This window comes from Phalacrocorax carbo, chromosome 5 (assembly GCF_963921805.1).
Source record: "Phalacrocorax carbo chromosome 5, bPhaCar2.1, whole genome shotgun sequence".
NCBI classification, from domain to species: domain Eukaryota; kingdom Metazoa; phylum Chordata; class Aves; order Suliformes; family Phalacrocoracidae; genus Phalacrocorax; species Phalacrocorax carbo.
Genome location: NC_087517.1, coordinates 26,257,272 through 26,278,362, shown reverse-complemented (window position 1 = coordinate 26,278,362; position 21,091 = coordinate 26,257,272). Strand labels below are relative to the sequence as shown.

Sequence of the window (21,091 nt, the reverse complement as noted above, 5' to 3'; positions counted from 1 at the left end):
AAAATATCTGTTTTCCTTTAAGAGGACAAAAAAATGTGAAAAATTTAATCAGATCCCACTTCAAAGTTAATGGAAGTGCAGCAGTAGGTTTGTAAAGAGAGTTTCAATAAAACAATTTCAAACAGGTCTACTTACAATCAAGTGCTTCTGTTTCAGCATCTTTATTATTTAAAGTTCTCTCTAAGGAACTAACAAGTAAGATGGACAAATGTGTTTCTTCCCTCAGAGATATTTTATAGACTGTATTTACTATGCAGTGAGTGTATTCATGGAATAAATGTTAGTATGCATCATGAGTATCCCCCAAAGCTCTGAAGACAACCTGAATGATAAAAAAGTCACAATTTTTGTAAGACCACTGAAGGTCTGGACAGCACAGTCTCTGGGCCAGTGTTCCTGTTTCACAACTAACCCTATTTTCTTTCTTTCTTCACTTCAGAAGTAAATACATAGCTTTTCAGCCAGGTCTTAAATGGTGTTAAGGCGTAACTCCTGTTGGGCTCATCTAGAAGTATTCCAAATGTTTCAATAATTCAAAAAAAAGAATTTATTCAACCTGGATAAGTATACTAACAGACTAAGTATGCACCTAACAGAACTTACATCTCTGCCTGCACGCTCCAGAGGTTCTTCAGCTGTGTTCTGGAATAGCACTTGATTTGATGTGTTTGTTGTCTTTCCTATGTCAGTTAACATCACTGGTATAACGCCATGACTTTTTGTGGTATTGGCATGCTTCACTGAGTGTTGAACTGAAAAGGCTTTTCTTCTAGCTAGCGAGTAAGTTAACGCTGCAATGTTAATGCTGTTTTATGGCAGGTTTACACTATCTTCTCTTACATGGTATAGCTAACCAGCTTAATCTCTGTATAAAGTAATTATCGAGGCAACACTTTCCCTTTGGCTAGAAGAATGGTTTTATATTTCAATAATTTGTTGTAGTGAGTGTGCAATACTTCAAACCACAAGTTTTCAAAAAGATGGTCGCATAGAAGCTGTAACTGTGAAGGTGAACTTACAGCTGCATAAACAAATCAGCGTTTCATGCAAGTGAGTAGCTGGATGTGCCACACCAGCTGAGTCCATGCGATTTTCACTACTTCAGCATGGTCCGGCTCGTGGCCTGTGGGCTGGACCCACCCCCTTTGTGAGGTTTCTACCTGACCCATCACCTTTTCACTGTGGGAGACAGGGAACAGATGCGCCTTCAGCAGATACAGCCTCCTCCACCTGCTCTCTCTAGGGAGACGAGTGGCAAGTCCAGAGGGGCGTAAGGAAGGGCAAACAAGCCCGTGAGGGTTGTCAGCACCTCTGCCTGGCACCTGCGGTTGCTGCCACTGGGCCAGCCACGACACAGCTATGTGTGCAACTGTGTGCATTAGCCAGTCCTGCATACTCATTCATATGGTTTTGTGTGCATGAAAGCTGCCTTCCTTTCTTACAAACAGAACAAAATTCTGCTGTCACATGGACAAAGCAAAATGTAAGGCTTTTGCTGTTGTTTATTGACTTACTACATAACCAGCATGTTGAAAATTATTTTTATTTTACTTTGAAAAATACTTCTGCTAGACATTTCTTGTTTTACTCTTTTTTTTGTTGTTGTTTCTACAAACATGTAGTAAACAGTGTAAAGCAAAGGGCACTTGTATGCTTATGAATGTAAAGACATTTGGATGAAGAAATTCTGCAGAGCAGTATATTTACTTTGCATTTCTGAATGGTAGCAATTAAAATTCGCAGCTGCTGGCTGTCCAGATGTTTCTTGCATTACAGCATTGTGATTTGCATTGGAATATATTGTATTACTGCAGTAGCTGTAAAGTGGTCAGCTCTCATGGGCTAAATGCTGTATATGGGCTCCAGTTAGGCTGCTGAGCATGTTTCCAGCTTATATCAGGTTCTTCTCCTTGCCACTGTTTCCCCATTCTGTTATCTTAACAAGTTTGTATTTCTCAAATGAAGACTTTTATTGCTCAGCATTCAAATCAAGCAGGGGACATATTGGCAGGTCAGAACTGATATATAGATGGTTTCTTGTAAGAGTGACACAGAAAAAAAGACCCAAGTTTTGAATCAGAAGTTTCCCTTTGGCATTTTCAGGCAGCAAACATCCCTCTGGCGTCAGAGCTTTGCATTGATGATATCCATTTTGATGACTTCTCACTTGATGTGGATGCCATGATTACTGCAGCCCTGCGGATGTTCATGGAACTTGGAATGGTTCAGAAATTTAAAATTGACTACGAGGTAACCATCTGCGCTGCAGAGATATCTGCTGCTTTTGTCTTGGCACTGCTCTGTCCATTTGTATGCTTTTAGTAGCCCTGATACAATTTGTACTTTTCATTTCAGACACTGTGTAGGTGGCTTTTGACAGTTAGGAAGAATTATCGAATGGTTTTGTATCACAACTGGAGGCATGCTTTCAACGTCTGCCAGCTAATGTTTGCCATGTTAACTGTAAGTATCCAGCTACAGACACAATCCCATAAGAGCTTTTATTGCCACATTGCCTTACCTATCTAAACGTTTTCCAACATTTGATTTCTTTTCTAGTTATTATGATGCTCATTCATTTCCAATAGAAATGCATGCATAATTATGTTATTCAACTTAAGGCAGCACATATTTGGAAAAACCTTATAGTGTTTTAGTGACAGTGATATCCCAGGCACATTAAAGTGACTGAAAACAGATGGCAGTCTTGGAATAAGCTTGTTATTATAGGTCTTGATCTTACAGAAATGTTTTTCTTTTGGAACTCTTTGATTTGACATTTATTTCAGACTCTTAAACTGGGAGGTACAAAACCAAGGAAGATTAGAATCCTAGAAGTATTTATTACGTTGATATTTATTACCTTCTTATCCAGCTTCATCTGAATAGTTGTAGAAGGTATTGCCTTAAAACTTTGTATGATTATCTTCCAACATAGTGACCTAAGTGAATCTTGTACCTCCATTGGACACTGCAACACTTCTGGGTTTTATTAACATATATCATCTCCATCAGTACCACTAACTCCTCTCAGCATGCAAGTAAATTCTGGTGAAAGTACCACTGCTCTTACTCGCTCTCTCTCCCTACCCCACAGCAACCTCACCGCACGAGATAATCCGTGTTTGGCTAGTTATTTCTTGTAAATGTATCAATAAAAAGCTTGGTGGTCCTGTGTGTTTAATACTCTGCTCAATATGGCAAAAGAGAAGCAACACATCTGTGTGCACACAACACTTTCTGCTGTACTTGACCTTTTGGGTTTACCTTATCTCCAGATATAAATAAGAATTCAAGGTTTTCCATTTTTTCTTCTTGTTCAGTTTTAATGGCTAGGGTCATCTCTTGTGAACCTTAAAGTGGTCATATTAATATCATTTGTGCAAGTATTTATTTACCTGGGACATCATGTGCTTGTTCCCTAATTTTTAATCGCTTTGTTCCCTAATTTTTAATCGCTGAGTGTTTATGTTCTTATTGCTGGCTGGTCTGGGCAACGTGGTCAGCATCTGGACCCTGTCCATAGAGGTGGAGACTCCACAGCCTGTGCTTTTTGCAGCACAGGCCAGCGCTGTGTTAACTTGGACTTGAGACAGTCTGTGGCCTGTTACCTGCTCACAGGGCACAACTGTCTTGTGCCTGGGTTCCCAGCTGTCCTGCTTTGTTTGGCATTGTCTCTGTGGCACAACTGTGTGTGTTGGGCAAGAAAAAACAGTGTCTGATGTCCCCTAGCAGGTAGATGTTGGTATAGTGCTAGGTCCATCCTCTTCTGTGAGCATTTACATATGTGTAGCAAAGTTGTACCATACACTGTGAGACAAAGGAAATGGAGGCATTCAACAAGAGAGAAAGGTCACCTCTTCTTCTGGACCAGTGGCTGTTCAGCTGAGCAGAATTAACATTGTTTCAGCAGGCACCTTCTGATGATCTCTAAAGAAATCTCATAGTAATGTGTTGGCATCGGTCTTTTTTAAGGTTTTATAAACTTGACATGCTTTTTTTTGAGTTCTAGAAAAATGAAAAGCTTTTTACTCTGAGGAGTAAGGTCAAAGTCTGGCAGTGCCATTCAGCTGGGAATTACATTCATTTCTGCCAAAGGCTGGCAGGGGGTGAAGAGCCCTCCAGCCTCACCGGAGAGGACCTCTAGGTGGAGCTCCGAGGCCAGGTTTTCAGCAGGCTGTTCTTTCGGTGGGAAGCGCTCTTTCCCACCAGGCACCTCCATCTCAGCTAGCGGTGACTACATTGACAGCCAGCAGGAACAAAGCAGAGCCCTGCTGCTTCAAGAGCCACCAGCAAGCCTGCGAGGCCTCAGCCATAAGCTGTTTTGACCGTGGTTCTCAAAGCATAATTTCAGGATCCTTTTAGTAGTCAGTATGGGGTCGCAACTGTCTGTGGGAGGTGATCTGGGATTTTCAAGCCAAGCTCATTTCATTGCCCACACTCCTGGTAATAAACTGAATGAGCAATTCCACATGCAGGGCTGGATGTGTGCGCCCGCGGCATTGGGCTCACCACACATCCCACCCTGCTTCGCTGTGGCTCTGGCTAAGAACAGAATAAGCTCAGGTGTATGATCTGCTTGGGCTGCTCTCCCATCCAGAGATAGAAAGACTGATCTTGTGAAAAAAAAAGGCACAAAAGAGAGAGTCAAGAAACTATTAATAGCACAAGGCTTGCTCTTACTCCATTTGTCTTGGGGGAACCATCGGAATTAGTGTGTGCCTTGTTTTTTCACCTGCAAAAAGGGGAAAATTTTTTGACCATCAGTGAGGGGGGTCTGATCGTTAAGAAGTCACTGCTTTGTGCAGTTGTTGCACCCTATCCCTGATTTCTCTATGACAGTCAGCAATATTGACTGCACCAAAAGTATAAATCAATAGGTCTATTTTAGGGCATTTTCAGGTAGGACTTGCCATAGCACAGCAATGTCTAGTCTGTAATGCAGTAGCCTGTAATGGCCCAACCGTGCTCCCACTGAACACAGAAGGGAAATTCAGCTGGGTTGAACAAGCCAAACAACAGAAATCCAACTAAACTTAAACCTGCTGTTTCAATCCTGGGTCAGCCTTCTGCATAGCTAAGGCAAGTTCCTGTATATCTAAGTATGTATTTTCTCTCTCTGGTTGGACCCTGAACAGTTATAAGCCCTGTCCTGTGAGCCATACTTCTCCATTTCAGACTTGCCCAAATATTCTGAAGGCAAGCACTGAAGCAAGACTGTTCCTACCAGTTAAGGACATCACATGAGAGTAAACCACAGGATCAAGCCCAGGCTTCATTATTAGTGCATTTGCCTAACACCATTCACATTGATACTTATTTCAAAAAAGTAGAAACAAACAAATAAGCAATACAAAATTAAAATCCTATCTGATGTGCTAATAACAAAACACATAAATGTGAGGCAAGGTATAATGAATGCAATTCATTTCCTCACATGAAAGAATGACCTCCATAATTCACTGGAGACGCTGCCACTCATGAGTTATGGGTCATTCCTTTTCTGGTGAAAATAAATTTTACTGAACCATTGTCTACAGCCATGTATTTTTTTCTCTCTGTGTAAATTAAAAAACTGGGAAATGTAATACTCTCTTTTCTTGCATTATGTTCAAAGCAGATATCCCCTTACTGTAACATTGTTTTAAATTAAATGGTTTTTACTAAGTGAAATATGCTATATTTCTCTCATATATTTGATGACACGACTTTTGATTAAATACAGTGTTGCTACTGTTAAGAAATTCCTTAATTGGCTTTCCTGCATTTGCAATACAGGTTGCTTCCTTGAATTTAATCAAAGCCTGTGCTATACTAAAGGATATTTATTACAGCATCAATTTTATATTCTAAAACTTCTATTTTAAGTTGTTTTAACTTAGCCATGAATGTTTTCTCTAGATTGAAACTTGGCACATGGCATGTTGTCAGCCACAAACCTATTTTTTTAATCCCTTTTTTAAAAATAGACCTTGATTATTATTTGTTATATAAAAACAATGTTTAAAAAATAAAAATCCACTATTTTTTAGAGGATTTCCTCTGCCTGGGTAGCGGTTACTGAAACTATAAAAAGTAACGCCACCAGAAATCAGGAGAATCACTTTCATAATATTCAAGTTACTCTCTACACCAGTGGATTCTACATGAAAGGAATCTTTTTTCCTCATATTTGATCATCTTTTCTGATATGTAAACTTTAAGCATAATTGTAAAGCTTCTGTGGCAAGTCCTGCACTTCCTCAGTTCCCACTGAAATGCAGTCCTAAGCACCTGGGGGACCTTAGCTCCCTGTACTGCCTAAATATTAACTGCGGCCACATTTCAGACTATGAAAACAGCAGCTATTTGGGTTTGAATGGGCATTTATTTAAGTAGAATTTTGTGCTCTTCAGGGTGAATAGTAGAGTTTTCATACTGTATTGCAGCAATTGACTGGCATTTCTGAGTGGGCCTTCAGTTCCTACCAGGTAAGGACATCAAGCCCCACTGATATTCACTGTGTTTGTATCACTTGACCCTCCTCTTGCCAGTGGATGAAATTATGCCCCATTGAAAATAAACTGAATTCAGGATTTCTTACACACTGTTAGTGTTCAGCCTTGGTTTGGTCCTCCAATATAAATGTATTTTATATCCCTCTTATATAATTTCCTTTCATACTAACTAGATTGTGTGGCTAATTCGTGAGTGTCATTGGAAACTGGCACTGTGGAAAGACAATTGTTATAATTTTCCAGCTCAGCCAGTCATTTTTGCAGGCAATATGACCTTATGCTTCTGAAGAGTTAAGAACCGTGTTGTTTCTGCCATGGGTAAGATGCATGGCACCAGAGAGGTGGTGTCCCACGCAGGGTCCAGCACTTTCTCCAGACAGGATCTGTTCAGGATTCCTGAGGTTAACAGTAACAGTAATATTTATTTTCTGACATGAGGCAGTTCAGGCAGGAAAACTGCTATGGCAGCTGTCCATGAGGTGAAGTATAGTGGCAAAAAAATGTTTCTAGGATCAGCTTCCCCATTCGCATGGGTGTATCTGGTGTGAGCTGCTCGTGGGGAATTTCAATACATCAGTTTTCAAAATTCTCTCCCAAATTCAAGTGGGTATCTGCAGCAGCAATATGCTATTTGAGACATTTCCTCTTTAAATCATGCCACTTTATTTCATCTGTCCCAGAAAACAAATCTCTTAATAGTTCATAACAGTTCCATAGAGTATATTTTAGCTGGCTTCTTTATAGATCTTCTGATTCAACATCTCCGCTGTCTGTGACAGTAGGGATTGACTAAGATGGTCACCTCAGGATTGAGGAAATCTAAGTACTTCTCTGAACAGTAATTTCAAAATGGAATCAATTTTGGTTTGTATTTCTCTGATATGAAATTCCAGTTGCTGTTTTAAAGTGTAGTTATTGTGTTTGTTTTCAGCTCTGTCTGCTTTTAGCACCTTCTGGGTAGTGGAGAAATGGCATGCTGGAAATGCAACAGAGAGAGATAATAACAGATCACTCCAAGGACGTTATCTATTCTGCTAACCATCTAACATACTGCAGGGAATATAATATGACAATAAAGCATTTATCTTCTCCTTACTGAAACGTTCATGGTATCAAAACAAAGTTGACTGTTGCTCAATTCCTTATCCCTTCTGCTACTGATAGTTACAGCAGCTTTTTTTTTTTTTTTTTTTTCTGCTCTCAGACAGCAGGATTTCAGGAGATTCTGACTGAAATTGAAATTTTAGCTTTGATTGTGGGATGCTTATGTCATGACCTTGACCACAGGGGAACCAACAATGCCTTCCAAGCCAAGTAAGTTTTCTAATTCTTATTACTTTAATTTGTTTTTCTTCCACAGAAGAGCAAAAGGTGACCAGGAAAAAGAATGAAGTATTAATTTCAGGCCTCCTAGGCCAAGGCCAAGTATTCTTATTCTTGCATGTAGTGAGGGACTATCCATCTTTATCATTCTCTCTTCTTTTGGGTAATTGCTGGCTTGTCCTTTGTATCAGGCTGTTGATTGGGTTACCCCTTGTGAACTGACACTGCATATTGAAATGTGGTGCAAAAAACTGGATATTCTTTTCAGGCTGAGGTATTATTGATTCTGGTATTCAACCCAGGAAATGCTGAAACCATCTATCTGGGTTGTTCTTGCTGGCTGGAATGCATGATGCAAAACCTTGTTCAACTATTGAGAAAAAAAGAAAATAGGTAAAACTGAACGCATGCTTTCACGAACATATAGGCAACCATACATAAAATAATTCCTAGCTTATGGTGTATGAGACCATTGCCATCATGCTGGAGCTCAGCTGCATCTTGTCTGCAGCAGGTGGATGGAGCGGTGGCCACACCATCTACCTGTCAGTTGTGGAGCACACAGGGTCCCTGGCCTGTAGAAATGCCTCCTCCCTGGCCTGCCTCACACACCAGAGGACACAGACCCTGTTCAGAGACATGCTGCAGTGAGCAGGGGTGGGCTGGCCACCCACTGAAATGGTCAGTACCCACCAGAACACAAAGCTGGATCTTGAAGGCAGATTCTTACATCACCTGTGTGAAATCTTGCTCTCCAGACCATTTTCAATTCTATTCAAAGTGCCCAGGACCTAATTCCGCAGCCCTGACTTGCATGTTCTTTTACTGTCCAGGCTGCTGCCCTCAGACACATTAGTGAGGTGGAAGCAGGTTTCTGGAAGGTTTGATGGTGCTTCTTATGGTGGTGGTAGGGGAAGTCCCTTGACCAAGGTCAAACCGTTTCCAAAATCTGCATTCCCTGATGATAGTGAGGGGACAACAGAAAATGTCCACTCAACATCCTGGCCAAGCCGTGAAATAAAGCTGTCAGACACAGAGACTCCTCCAAATCCCATGTTGTTTTCTCAAATCCCCAGGTTCTCTACAGTCAGAATATGAGACCTTGAGTCTCTCTTGTCCTGCAGATCCCAGCATGTGTTTGTAACTTTGTTCTGGATTACTGCTAATCCTCCATTGTGACGGGGAAGTGGTCAGATGTTTGTCCAAAGATATTTGAAGGAAAAGGTGATGTTGTATTAGCCTGTTTTGTCCTATCTTTTGCAAAAATACTGTGCTGCAATCTGTGTATGCACAGGCTGCTGCATTTCTGGGGGCGAGTTGCCTCAGTGAACATCACTCAAACTGATGTTTCCAATATTTGCTAAACTGCCATTTCCTGAGCTATTGGTGTTGCTGTAGTCTCAACGAAACAATGACACTGTCTGGATTTTCAATCACTATAGCAAGGAAAATCAATTGCAGTGCTCAAAAGACAGAGCTCATGGTGCAAAGGTTACCAAGCACTGCTAGATGCCTTTTTGCACCTGAATCTTGAAGAGAATCAAAAAAGACGAGACAAATGGAAAGGAATCTCAGCTGATTGATGTTTATGTTCTTAATTTACAAAAACAAAACCTAAGATTTACATCCTGACTGTTTTAGGCTCTGATTAAGTTAACCAATGCTCCACTCTAACATTACACAATATCTCTTGTGCAGAGGGATGGCTGAGTTATATGTAGAGGTTTCAGCATTAGACTACTATCACTTATGCTTGTTGTTTGACAATGGAGTACAAAGAGGAGGCTACCACTTTATGACTCCATAAAGAAATTGCCGAAGACATTCAACAAAAGACAAACATTACCACACATGTATAAAACATCCCTGAAAACAGAAGCTGTATTTTTCATAACAGAAGCTATGATTTATTCCTCTAACCTGACTTATAAATTCAAGCATCACATTTTCCTGTTTTATCTTCAGTGTTCAATACCGCTGTTCTGTGTGATGAAAGTTCAAGAGGTATATGATGGCGGCAATATCACAGTTGTCTGAAATGGCTCTGTTGTATATCTCAACACCACATACTCTAGGGATGATGTTTCTTGGACATCCTTCTCTCTAATATAGCTGCTTCTAATAATTAAATATCAGTATGGTGCAGTTTTATAGTATGTGCTCCTAGGAGACTCTTTCTGTTTGTCTCTAGCATAATCTCTTATTCTCATTTCTTTGTGAAGAAAGAGCATCTTGTTGCTTAGGCTGGATCCCAGAAGTGAAGTAATGGTGAACAGAAACTATTCTGACAATCCAGTCCTGTTCTCTGTGCCTCCCAATGATTTGCAATTTTATAATTGTATTCTGTAGAGTTTTGCTCTTTAAACTTAGAAAACCCGCCTGCTCTGAGCATTTTGAAGATAATTTTGTTTTAGACCATAAACATGATGAGAAAATACATTCTAAAGAGATGCTAAACTCCACTTTTATAAATTCACCGCTCTCACACGGGTTTTCTTGTTTATCTTAGTATTTTTTTAAATGCATGGTTTTACATACAGGCAGAACCTCACTGCATTTGCAGTTGTTTTATTTGCTGTTGTGTTTTGGGTTTGGTTTTTTTTTAAGAATTTCTAATCACCCATTGTAAGCCATTGTGGTTATATCTATTAAGAATTAAAAATAAATAGTAGTAGAACAGCTGGTCCTAAGTCAAGGACATTACTGTTTGTCTTTACTGCACAGTGGTGCGCTCGTGTTGTTGTATTGCTGAGGCACTTTGAAAGTTGCATTACACAATTTCATGTAGTTCCAGGAAAATCTTTAGTCAGCTGATTATATTTAGCAAGGTCTGGAACATAAATGTCTTGTATCTGGCTTTAAATTAGTATTTTGATCTTGTCAACTGTCTCAAGTGTGGTTGCTGAAATGGAGAGGGAGAGTGTGGCTACATGCTTTCGTTACTAAATTGTCTCTGAAACCTGCTTCGTAAGCAGACGAGCAGTATTTGTTGACTCCCCGTGTTCTGTTTCAGGAGCGGATCAGCCCTAGCTCAGCTCTATGGCACCTCTGCTACCTTGGAGCACCACCATTTCAATCATGCTGTCATGATTCTCCAAAGTGAGGTACAAAAGCATTACTATTAATCTCACTGTAAGCTGTTGGGCAGTTTCAGCCAGAGAAAGGAAATACCACACACAGTACCTTTTTAATGCCCTCTCCTTGAGGAATTATTTATTGGTTACCACAAAGGTCACAACTAGCACAAAATTAAACAACTACAAATGCTGATCAAAGAGCCCAGAGATTATATTTGTCTCAATCAGCTAAGGGCAAGGAGAACACATCCTAATCATATTGTCAGCTTTTCTCAGTTGTCTTATATAGATCTGGCTCAGTGGTTTATAGCTAGGCAAAACAAGCTCTTACCTTTCCCCACAGGTGTCGTATTCCGAGTATCATAGTCATCCTTTATTGAACCAATTTAATTTCTCTAACAATCTTTCTGTAACCAGTATTTTATGATGGTTTTGCATAATTTTACTACATTATTTTTTAAAAAAATCAATATCAGTAATATCCTGCTGTCCAAAGTACACCAGCTGCTTTGCAGATACATATAAAGACATAGTTCTTGCCTAGAATATCTTATGCGTAACAGGATGCAGCATGCACTACCCAGAGATGTAGTAAGTGAGAAATGTAGAAGGATGGCCACACAACCCTTACAAAACAATGGATGTATTTTCTTAATTTACACAGATAGGTTGTTACAAAATGCATTCATTATAGAGAAGAACAAAAATGGTTTTCATGCAGCACAACTGGACATCATATGCTCATACTACAGTAGCTTTTGAAGAGCATCTAGGACTGTCCTGTGATCACAGACAAATGGGAACAGGGTGATGACTTTACCTCTGCGTACAGTGCCACAGAGATTAGTCATGGGACTGTGACTTTAGTGTTCAGTTTCTCCTCATCATATTTAAAAAGTAAATATAAGCAGCATCAGATTTAAACAGCTCAATCTGCTTAGCCTAGCCTAGCTTATCTAAAAGGTGATACTAGGAATTAAATAGTTCCTTATATTACCAGGGAAAGGCATGAGAAAAAGCAGCATTTGAAAGTTAAACATACTGTTCAGAATAGGAAAAAAGGAAGGGGCTTTTGCTATTTTTTCTAAATCAATGAGACTTTTCAGCCCCTGAGACAAGCTTTCCTGGGAAACAGTTCCTGAAATCTTCATTATGACTGAATGTCTCTTTGAGCACAGGCTCAAGACATTGACAACCCTGTGAAAGTTTATAGCTCTTGTCAGTCTAGATGCTTTTATTTATCTTTTCCGGCTTAAAAATAAAAAATCAAGAAATTTATGAAAAAAAACCCCAACCCTTTTTTCCTTGGTATCTACTCCAGCTTCTTTCAGTGATGTAAAATATTACTTGAAATGCAAGTCCTCCCCTTTGATCATTCAGGCAGCTGCTTCTTCAGGTCCTCATTTCTAGACCAGAAGATTAATCCTATGGGATTTTTACAATTTGCTAATGGAACAGAACACCCCTTAATTTGGAATAAATGCAGATTTGGATCCTCCAATCTACTTAAAGATACACTAACTTTCAGCAGCAGAGCAGTTGGTCTTCTCTCTCAAATAAGACGAAATTAGATTAAATCCTATCCACTAATACTGATATTCTAGTCTGTCTTTCCTATCTAGAAGGAAACATAATATATTGTATTGTTTCTTTAGATTTCTATCATGTTGGACAAAGGAGCTATTTAGCCTTTATTCTTGACATGCTAACCTCAGTATAAGTGTTCCTGAGCTTTTCAGTGACATGGTTTTATACGCAATGAAACAGGTCAGAAAGGCACGGATATTATGTAACAGACAACTTGGTAAATTACACCTGTTGTAAGAGCTGCTATTTTCCTGATATATTTTGCTTTATTTCCTTCTGAGTACTTTGGTTTTAAAATTGTTTTCCATAAATAAGCTTTAGACTCTCAAATCCTTCTCAATATTTATCTGAAAAGAAATAATAATTTCATTGTCACAGAGGGAAACTATCTTTTATGCAGGACAAATTATTTTTTTAGTCCAACAATTAGCTGATCTATTAAAAAATACCATCTCTACCTCTAGACCTTATCTTGCCTATGTCTTTAGACCATCATGGTATAGCAATCCTGTTGCTGGAAAATTCTTGTTTTCAAGGGCATTTTAATCTTCCTAAGCTGTAGATGGCAGTGCATACTGAATGTGTGCATTACAGTGCTAAATACCCCCAACACAAGGTTTAGCAAGAACCTCATTATTTCTATAGGTTATTAATAAAAAAAGTGTAGTACTGTTATTTATGTTAATTTATTTATATGTGGCTAATATCACAAAGACCACTTCTTAAGCTTATAGTTAGCATTTTCCATTAATTTTGTTTCAGTTTATTTTCTCCTGGATTTCATAGAGAAATTATAGCATCTCTGTCCCTCACAGTTTTCAGAAATTCAGTTACAGAAGGACCTTCCTGCTCTCAAAGAGCAATATTAAATAATTTATTTCCTTTCATCCTGGCCATGGAGCCCCTGTCAAATTCTTAATTTCTGACCCCTTAAAAAGTAGCCTATTGGGCCTACAGAGGGCATTTAAACTGCATAAAGTTGCGTTTCTTTAGCCTGCAGAGGCAATGCTTGCATACACTGTAAGACAATGCAGTAATGGGCAGAGTGAGGAAACGGGTTGTTTTGAATGAAAAAACTGATTTAGTGCCTTTGACTGCTCTAACAACAGTTTCTGTGACTGCAAGCAGCCGCACAGATAAATCTATTAGGAGCACAACTCAGAAGCTGCAATGCACAGCTCCCCAAAACATTTAGTAAGAGGAAAGACTGAGATGTATCCATAGTTTTTCCCCATGAACTGAGTCTGTGCAGGGTTAGAGCAAAGGGTAAATCTTTCCTCAAGAGGCTATAATTTCAGCAGAGTTTAGAAAAACATCCCAGGTGCTTGATTACAATCATCAACTTTTCCACCCCACTGTAATCTCAGCAGTATTAACATTATTATTTTGTCATAGTTTTGCCATGAATCAGAAAAGGACTCTGTTACAGGGAAACAGATACTAAAGAGTTAGAAAACCTTTTAAAAACCTATATTGATTGCTAGCCCTTTACCTCTTTTATCTCTTTCATTATAGGGTCATAACATCTTTGCTAACTTGTCCTCTAAGGACTACAGTGACCTTATGCAGCTTCTAAAGCAATCGATATTGGCAACAGACCTCACTCTGTATTTTGAGTAAGTATTGGCATTTCTTGTATTTGACAAATGAAAATTCAAAGAACTTACTCTAATGACCTATTAAATACCAATAAAGATATATAATATGAGAAATTAGTGTTTAGCTGTGGTTGAAGAGATTCAGTCTAATACTTAGTATATGTTAGGCTAATAGAAATATCTCAAGTGTCCAAGCAAGTTTTGCTTTAATGTGTAATACATCTGTATCAACAAAAAGCAAGTGAAATCCTAGGCTTATATTTCAAAGCAATTCCAGGAATCACTTGCAGCTCAGTCCCATAATTCTTCTGTCCCTTCTGTGATCATTTCTTCAGGCATGTAGAAAATCAACGACATTTTAGAATTCTTTTCCACCATTTCAGAGTTTCTAAACATGCATGCTAAGAAATATTATATTTAGTTACAGACCCAGTTGCAGAGGTAATGAAAGCATACACATTGCTTCCTTGAAGACCAGTTATGCTAATTTTTATCACATGAGAGTAGGTCTTAAAAAGCTTAACTCAAGAGAAGTAAAATAGGATCTCTCTCATTAAGTTTTCTTCCTTTGTCGTGTTTGCAGACCAAACCTCTAAGCAGACTTCAAGTAGGGACTATTTTATGTTTTTCTAATACTGTTAATTATTACAAAGCTCTTCCCGGTGAGAATGTGTGGGAGCATTCGTGTAGTCAGAGGAGTCATGGTGTCACTGTCACATTGCACTTTTAACATCCCCCTCTCTGGCACATGCCTGTGCCTGACTTACAGGGATGAAGTGCTGTCAGATGTGCAGTTTCAATGTACTACCTTCCCAGTCTTAACAACAACTAATCCTTAGGTATTTGGTTACTGTGCAAAGGGCTGTTTCTAAACTGTACTGGCAGTAGGCACACGCTGATATTCTTTGTTTCCTGCAAGTCTATTCTCAGAGTAGTTGTATTAAGAAAGGGTTTTAATGAATAGTTTTATTATCAATAACTTCTAAACATTAGTCCATGAAGAAATTTCTTGCCAACATGAAAATCCTGAGCAGGATAAATAAACCTTTTAAGCAGACTCTTTTTGAAGCTGTCTGTTAGGATCGCTTGTTATCTGTGGGGCTGGTATGACAGGGGAATTTGCTGACAGCTCTAAGTGAGATACAGGGACCAGAGGGATGTGTCAGAATGGGTTCTCCTGTCTCACCACAAATAACAAGTGCTGCAGAAATGTTTTGTGTTGTCAAGGAAGAGATGAGTGACAGGGGCTGAGAGGGCAGCTGCCCTGGCACAACCCCACAACATACTCCCCCTGGCCGGGATCCTGGAGCCCCTGGAAGAGCCAGAGGCTCTGCCCTGGAGAAGGTCTGCTGCAGCGCCTTGGGAGGGAACCCGGTCCAGACCCAGACATGATGGAGCTCTCTTCCCCGAATGCCTTAGGTTGAAAAACTGCTTGGTCAAGTTGACTTTCTAGTTTTAATACAGAGAAGTAATGTTCAAAAAGGGACATCAGCTGAAATTCAAGATTATTCTTCCTTGCTTGCGTAATTGATTTTTATGTGCTACATGAATCAGAAAACTTTTAGCAAATGAGGCCTCATTACTCGGAAGTCTGCAAATAAGTTATCTTTTCCTCTTGTGTTATTATGATTCATTAATCAGGTAGTTGATATGCTACTTTACTTCCAGAAGTGCCTGAAAATCACCCCCTGGAAATGCTGATGATTTACACTTCTTAAAGCCAACCTATGTGAATAGATGTTTCTGCACAAGTACCTGACTTGTTTTTTCAGTTTGCTACACGGTCAATATTTTTGTAGAGAAGGAAATTCTCATATTAGTATTCTTAGAATATCTAAACCTAATGATGACAAAGTCCAGCTAGCAAAACAGCAGCAAAACTCCAGGCAAAGCAAGGCTTTATGACCTTCTCAAGGCACTACTTGTCTACAAACAAACAAAAAGATGACTTTCAGTGAAAGATCAGATGGAAAACATACTTCATTTTGGTAAATGATTCTAGATAATGATGCTTGTAGAAAATACAACAAGCAAAAGCATGGAACCAAAATGAAGTTTATGGAAATTCACTCAAATGATGTCTTGAGCCACTGGGCTGTAAAGCAACTGGATTTGCTATGTATAGAAAGACAACTTTCCCTTCCAGGCAAACTACAACTAGAGTCAATGTTACTCAAAGGCACTGCAAAACTGTTATCATTCTGTTTATTTCTGAAATCATGGCATATTATTTTGCTTAAAAATAGCAAACCTCTTTGTTTTAGATACCATGCATAAGCACCCAGTACGAAACAGTAAATCATTTCCTTATACATGGCTGCTTTCCTCAGGTTGACTCCTTCCTACACTACAAACTCTGTGGAGCTGGACTACTCCTTCTGCATCCATTTAAATGGATTTCAAAGAAAATTCTTATTTTAAAGTTTTCAGCCTGACATAAGGCCTTGAGACTCACATTTTTAGTTACTCTTTATGGATCTCTATATTCTAAATGTAAATGTTTGGGGTTTCTGGGATGTCATCTTTCTGAGCTTTCAGCTTTGAACATTCTTACCTGTTTTTGTCCAGTAACATATGAATTTCGCAGAACATCTGATAATTCAAAATGAAATCATTACCAAATTTTACATCGTTAGACTGGGCACTGAAGTACAGGACACAAAAATCCACTGCTCACTCTTAATAGAGTACCTAGTTGTTGATGATCTGCTCACAATTAGGCTGGCTTAAGGTTTATATGCCAGCTACTCTTGGCCATTAACATTTTCATCATTGCAATGTTTATTTCCACTGTGGCCATGATGATATGACTATGACTTTGTGTGAGAAAACTGAATTTTTTTTTCTGCATGTGTGACACTGCATTGTCCCAGAAAATTTTGTAACATGAAACTCTTTTATATCTTATTTCACAAAACACAAGGGATTAGATATCATCATGTAGTCCTTATATCCCCCTGTTCTAGTTACTGTCATGAAATCCATTACAGAAAGGCCCTATAGTTGAATGACTGGTCATACTAACGCATGACAGTCAGGGACCGGAATGATGCAACATGCCCCACGTAAAAATCTGTCCATTGATCAAGGGTAATGTTCCTGGAAGTGTGCATCTCCTCGTGTGTAAAACCTGTACTGGCTGCCGTCGGACTGTGCTTTCAATATCACTGTTCAAAATTTCAGGCTAGCCAAAGTAAATGTAGAAAATATAAAACTTTGCAAACCCCATCCTGTTGGGGAATCTAACTACATTTCCACTTGACAAAGAGATAGTAGAGTCTCCTGCGAGATGGGGCACTGGACTGTCACTCACAACATAGCTATTTGCTTTCCAGCTTCAGTGCTAATATGTTGTGTCACTCTGGGCAAGTTGCTCCATATTTTTGTACTTCAGCTTCTGCTATATCTGGAGCAGTATCTGTTTCATGTTGCAGTCACGCTGAATGCAATAAGAGCCGCTGGGAGTTTCAGTGCCATAAAAAAGTTACAGTCTATGATGAGTCAGAATTTTGGTACTTAGAGGCACCAAACAAGAATTACCATGTTCTGGCTCGTGTTTGTCCCTCTTTGAGGACACAGATAAGATATTCCAGAAGACACAGCATGGGACCAAGCAGGGAGACCTAGTTTTCTAGTCAGTAAGAACTACTAACTCAAGACATCTGCAGCTCCTGTCTCTCACTGTTCTGTTCTGTGTGCTGGAAATAACAGGAATGGCACGTCCCAGGAAAACACTTTTAGGACCCAGAAGTAAAAATAATTTTGCAAGGACAAGTACAGAGAAGAGTGTATATATTTCAGGGGTGTTTCTATTGTCTGTCTGTCCACTGCTGTAGTTGAACATTTCATGCTTCCATGGAAGACTGAACATTTTGGTATCATTTATTTCCTTATCAGCAGAGACCATAAATATAATATTGCTTTTACTAGGCAACTCTGACATTGATAACAGACATTTATAGACCATGTTTGGAAATTAGTATGTTTCGCTTAAATGGACTGTCAGTGTAACGACTTTAACAATAATACATGAGGTGCAATGATTTCGTATCATCCAGAGAACTGTGTTTCTACTGCAGCACTGCCCTGGAAGTGTATTTTTTCCTTCTCTGATAATCTGTTTTGTTGCAGGAGAAGGACCGAGTTTTTTGAACTTGTCAGTAAAGGTGGTTATGATTGGAATATAAAAAACCACCGAGAAATATTTCGGTGAGCACTACTATTTCTTGCTTTCTCGTTATTTCAAAGTGTAGCCATATTTGTTTAAGGAATTTCATATATCATGGAGTGAAGACCTAGAGTAACAAAAGAAGGTAGCTTGTTTTAAAAATATGATCCATGATATGAAATATACGGTCTGATTTCTAAATATCACCAAACAGCAGGGATGTAATCAGTGTGACCTTACCTTCTCCATTCCTATTTCTGCCTTCACACTCTGTCATGTTTTCTTCCCTTTCTCCCAGCCTCACCAGTAACCGCTCAGCCCTTCCACTCTTTCTCCAGAAAGCATCAATATTCTGCCTCAGGATACAAAGATCTCTCTTGCCCATTTCCCCATTCCCTCCTCCTCTCAGCTCTTTTCTTTCACTGGCCATGCTCCTCTCTGCTTGTCTAGGCTGTACCCGGGAGTTTGCCAATACACGGTACTCTTCTAGCCCTCACGAATGATCTGAGCTTGCATCCTATTGAAAAACTCAGACACTGTGGGTGGTTTGAGTACGCCATGCTTTTGAGACAATAAAGTGTGTGCATTTGCATATGCATGCCTGGTTATGTCTCAGTTTATCTGAAATTTCATTAAAATTCTGTTTCCTTTTGGTCTTTTGACCAAAATATTGGCCATTTTCTATTTTCCATATCATTTCACCCATTCCTAATTTTAGATTCAGGCAATATATTTAATGCTTCATTTTCAGTGCCCTTGTTCTTCATTTAAACTTTCTTGGACTTTTATCTGCATCATGTACTGTACATAAACGCTTTCTACAGCTGAATGGTTTCTTTCTCCTAATGCATATAAAACACGGTTGAAGCTGGGTATTAAACTACAGTGCGACAGTATAGCTCATAGTAAATCTTAAATTTTTATTGTAGATGAACAGTAGAAACTGCTTAAACAGTGTCTGGGATGCCGCCTGTGATTATAGGTTCTCTTGCTACAGCAGTCACTTACAAATAGGCATATAAATTAATCCAGTTTGCAGGGGTTGTTATGTAATAATACCCTTACTTATATCATGTGAAGCACATACTTTCTAGTATAGGTATTAATGTAAGTAGTATTAGAAATGTTGCAAAATTTGCAGTTACTCCCTTGCAATATAATTTCTTTTCTAGTGTACAATGCACAATACCAAAATCCATCCTCTGATGACCTGCAACACATTAGGCTTCCTAGGCACAATTGTGATGTAAAAGCCATGCTGATGGCTGAAATTTCAAACATGTCATTCTTTTCTGGAGGAAAAGAAGGTGCCAGGGCTGACATTTTATGTATGTATTATTTATTTATGCATCCAGAGCAGAGTTGTTTAGAAATACAACAAAGGTTGATTCAGCTTGTATTGTTCATTTCTGTTTTTCAGATCAATGCTAATGACAGCCTGTGACCTTGGAGCTGTGACCAAACCGTGGGAGATTTCAAGACAGGCAAGTCATGATTAATAGCAGGGCTGGGTGGAGGCGGGACTGGCGGGACAATATTCCCAGGGCCCGGGCTTACAAGGGACCAAAACTGGAATCAATTTACAGCAGTATTAATGCTATAAAAAAATAGCAGGGGGGTTCTGCAAGAAATGGTTTATTGCATAATCTTTCCATGTACACATGCTGGTGAGCAGCATGTTGGCACCTGAAGAGATCTGGCTTTACAACCTCTCCTCTTATTAACCTTTCAAATCCACATCAAAAAAATGCATGGATTAAATGTAAAAAAAGTGCTAGCCACATGTAGCTGCTCTTACTTGTTTTGTCCCAAAGTTTTCCTTGGCAGTGACAGTATCTTCCCTAAATCAAAAATACCAGCAGATGATCTGCAAGCTTTGATTAACATAAAATCTTCAGTGTACATAAGAGAAATGTGTTCATTTTCTCAACAATGATGGAAAACTGCAAGTGTAGTACAGAGCCTTTTTTAGCATCCTGTACTTAGAAAAAATAAAACACAAATAAAAATTCAGGCTTCTGCTGCTGAGTCGGCTCTCTAGAAATATACATAAAATTGGGTCCAGCACTGGCAAACAATTACGATGTGAGAAAGCAACCTATCCCACAGTCTTGTCCTTTACCACATGATTTTCCCTCTTCCTAGGCATCTTTCCTTACTCAGCATCCATCCCTAATATTTCCTGTGCCCATGCTAATAATTCTCTGTCCTTTAGTGAGGTCCAGAACAAGCCAGTAGAAGGCAGGCTGTGTAGGCTTTTGGAGGAATGTAGAGCATCAAGAAGCAAATAGGAAACAGACCAGTGCAGCTGAGTGTGGCTAAGTTTGATTGGCTTAACAGCAAAGTGAGAGTTGAAAAGATGGGGTGACAAAGAGCAGCTAGATCAGAGAACTAGTGAGGCAGGAGCAGCCAGATTTCTTGGAAAAGGACAAGGAAGTAACAGAAGCTGAAAGGGACTTTGTGGTGGCATGAAGATTACATGCACATTAGCTCAGTAAAAAAGCATTTATGTGGCAAGAGCTTCAGCTCAGCTTGAAGTTTTGTCAGATGAGTCTTTTTTGCTTTTATAAGAAAACTATGACAATAGTCCTTCTAAGGCTGTTACTCTACTCGGACAGAATATTGGGAATTTGCTCGTATCCTGCAGTGCGAAAATGAGTCACAAGACTTTTCAGTGCCACCTAGCCATAGCTGCAGTGTGTGCAATCCCTCCTCATTTTTCCTCTTTAACCCAGTTAGCTTCTCCATTTTCTTTGACAGCCAAAACGTCAGGTGTGGTCTGTTTTCCATGTTGTCAACCTTTGTGCTATGGTAGTGAATTAGTGCTGAAGTCTCTGGCAA

General features: G+C 39.3%; 1 protein-coding gene across 1 annotated transcript in view; it reads left to right on the top strand.

The window, feature by feature from the left end:
- The window catches only part of PDE11A (phosphodiesterase 11A), a 140,876-nt gene that overhangs the window by 100,284 nt on the left and 19,501 nt on the right, over window positions 1-21,091 (top strand). Inside the window, exons 11-17 of the mRNA XM_064453319.1 lie at window positions 2,104-2,250; window positions 2,356-2,463; window positions 7,702-7,811; window positions 10,834-10,924; window positions 14,000-14,100; window positions 18,214-18,291; window positions 19,671-19,738. Of these exons, the coding sequence (XP_064309389.1) occupies window positions 2,104-2,250; window positions 2,356-2,463; window positions 7,702-7,811; window positions 10,834-10,924; window positions 14,000-14,100; window positions 18,214-18,291; window positions 19,671-19,738 (703 nt within the window). The remainder of the gene's footprint in view (window positions 1-2,103; window positions 2,251-2,355; window positions 2,464-7,701; window positions 7,812-10,833; window positions 10,925-13,999; window positions 14,101-18,213; window positions 18,292-19,670; window positions 19,739-21,091) is intronic.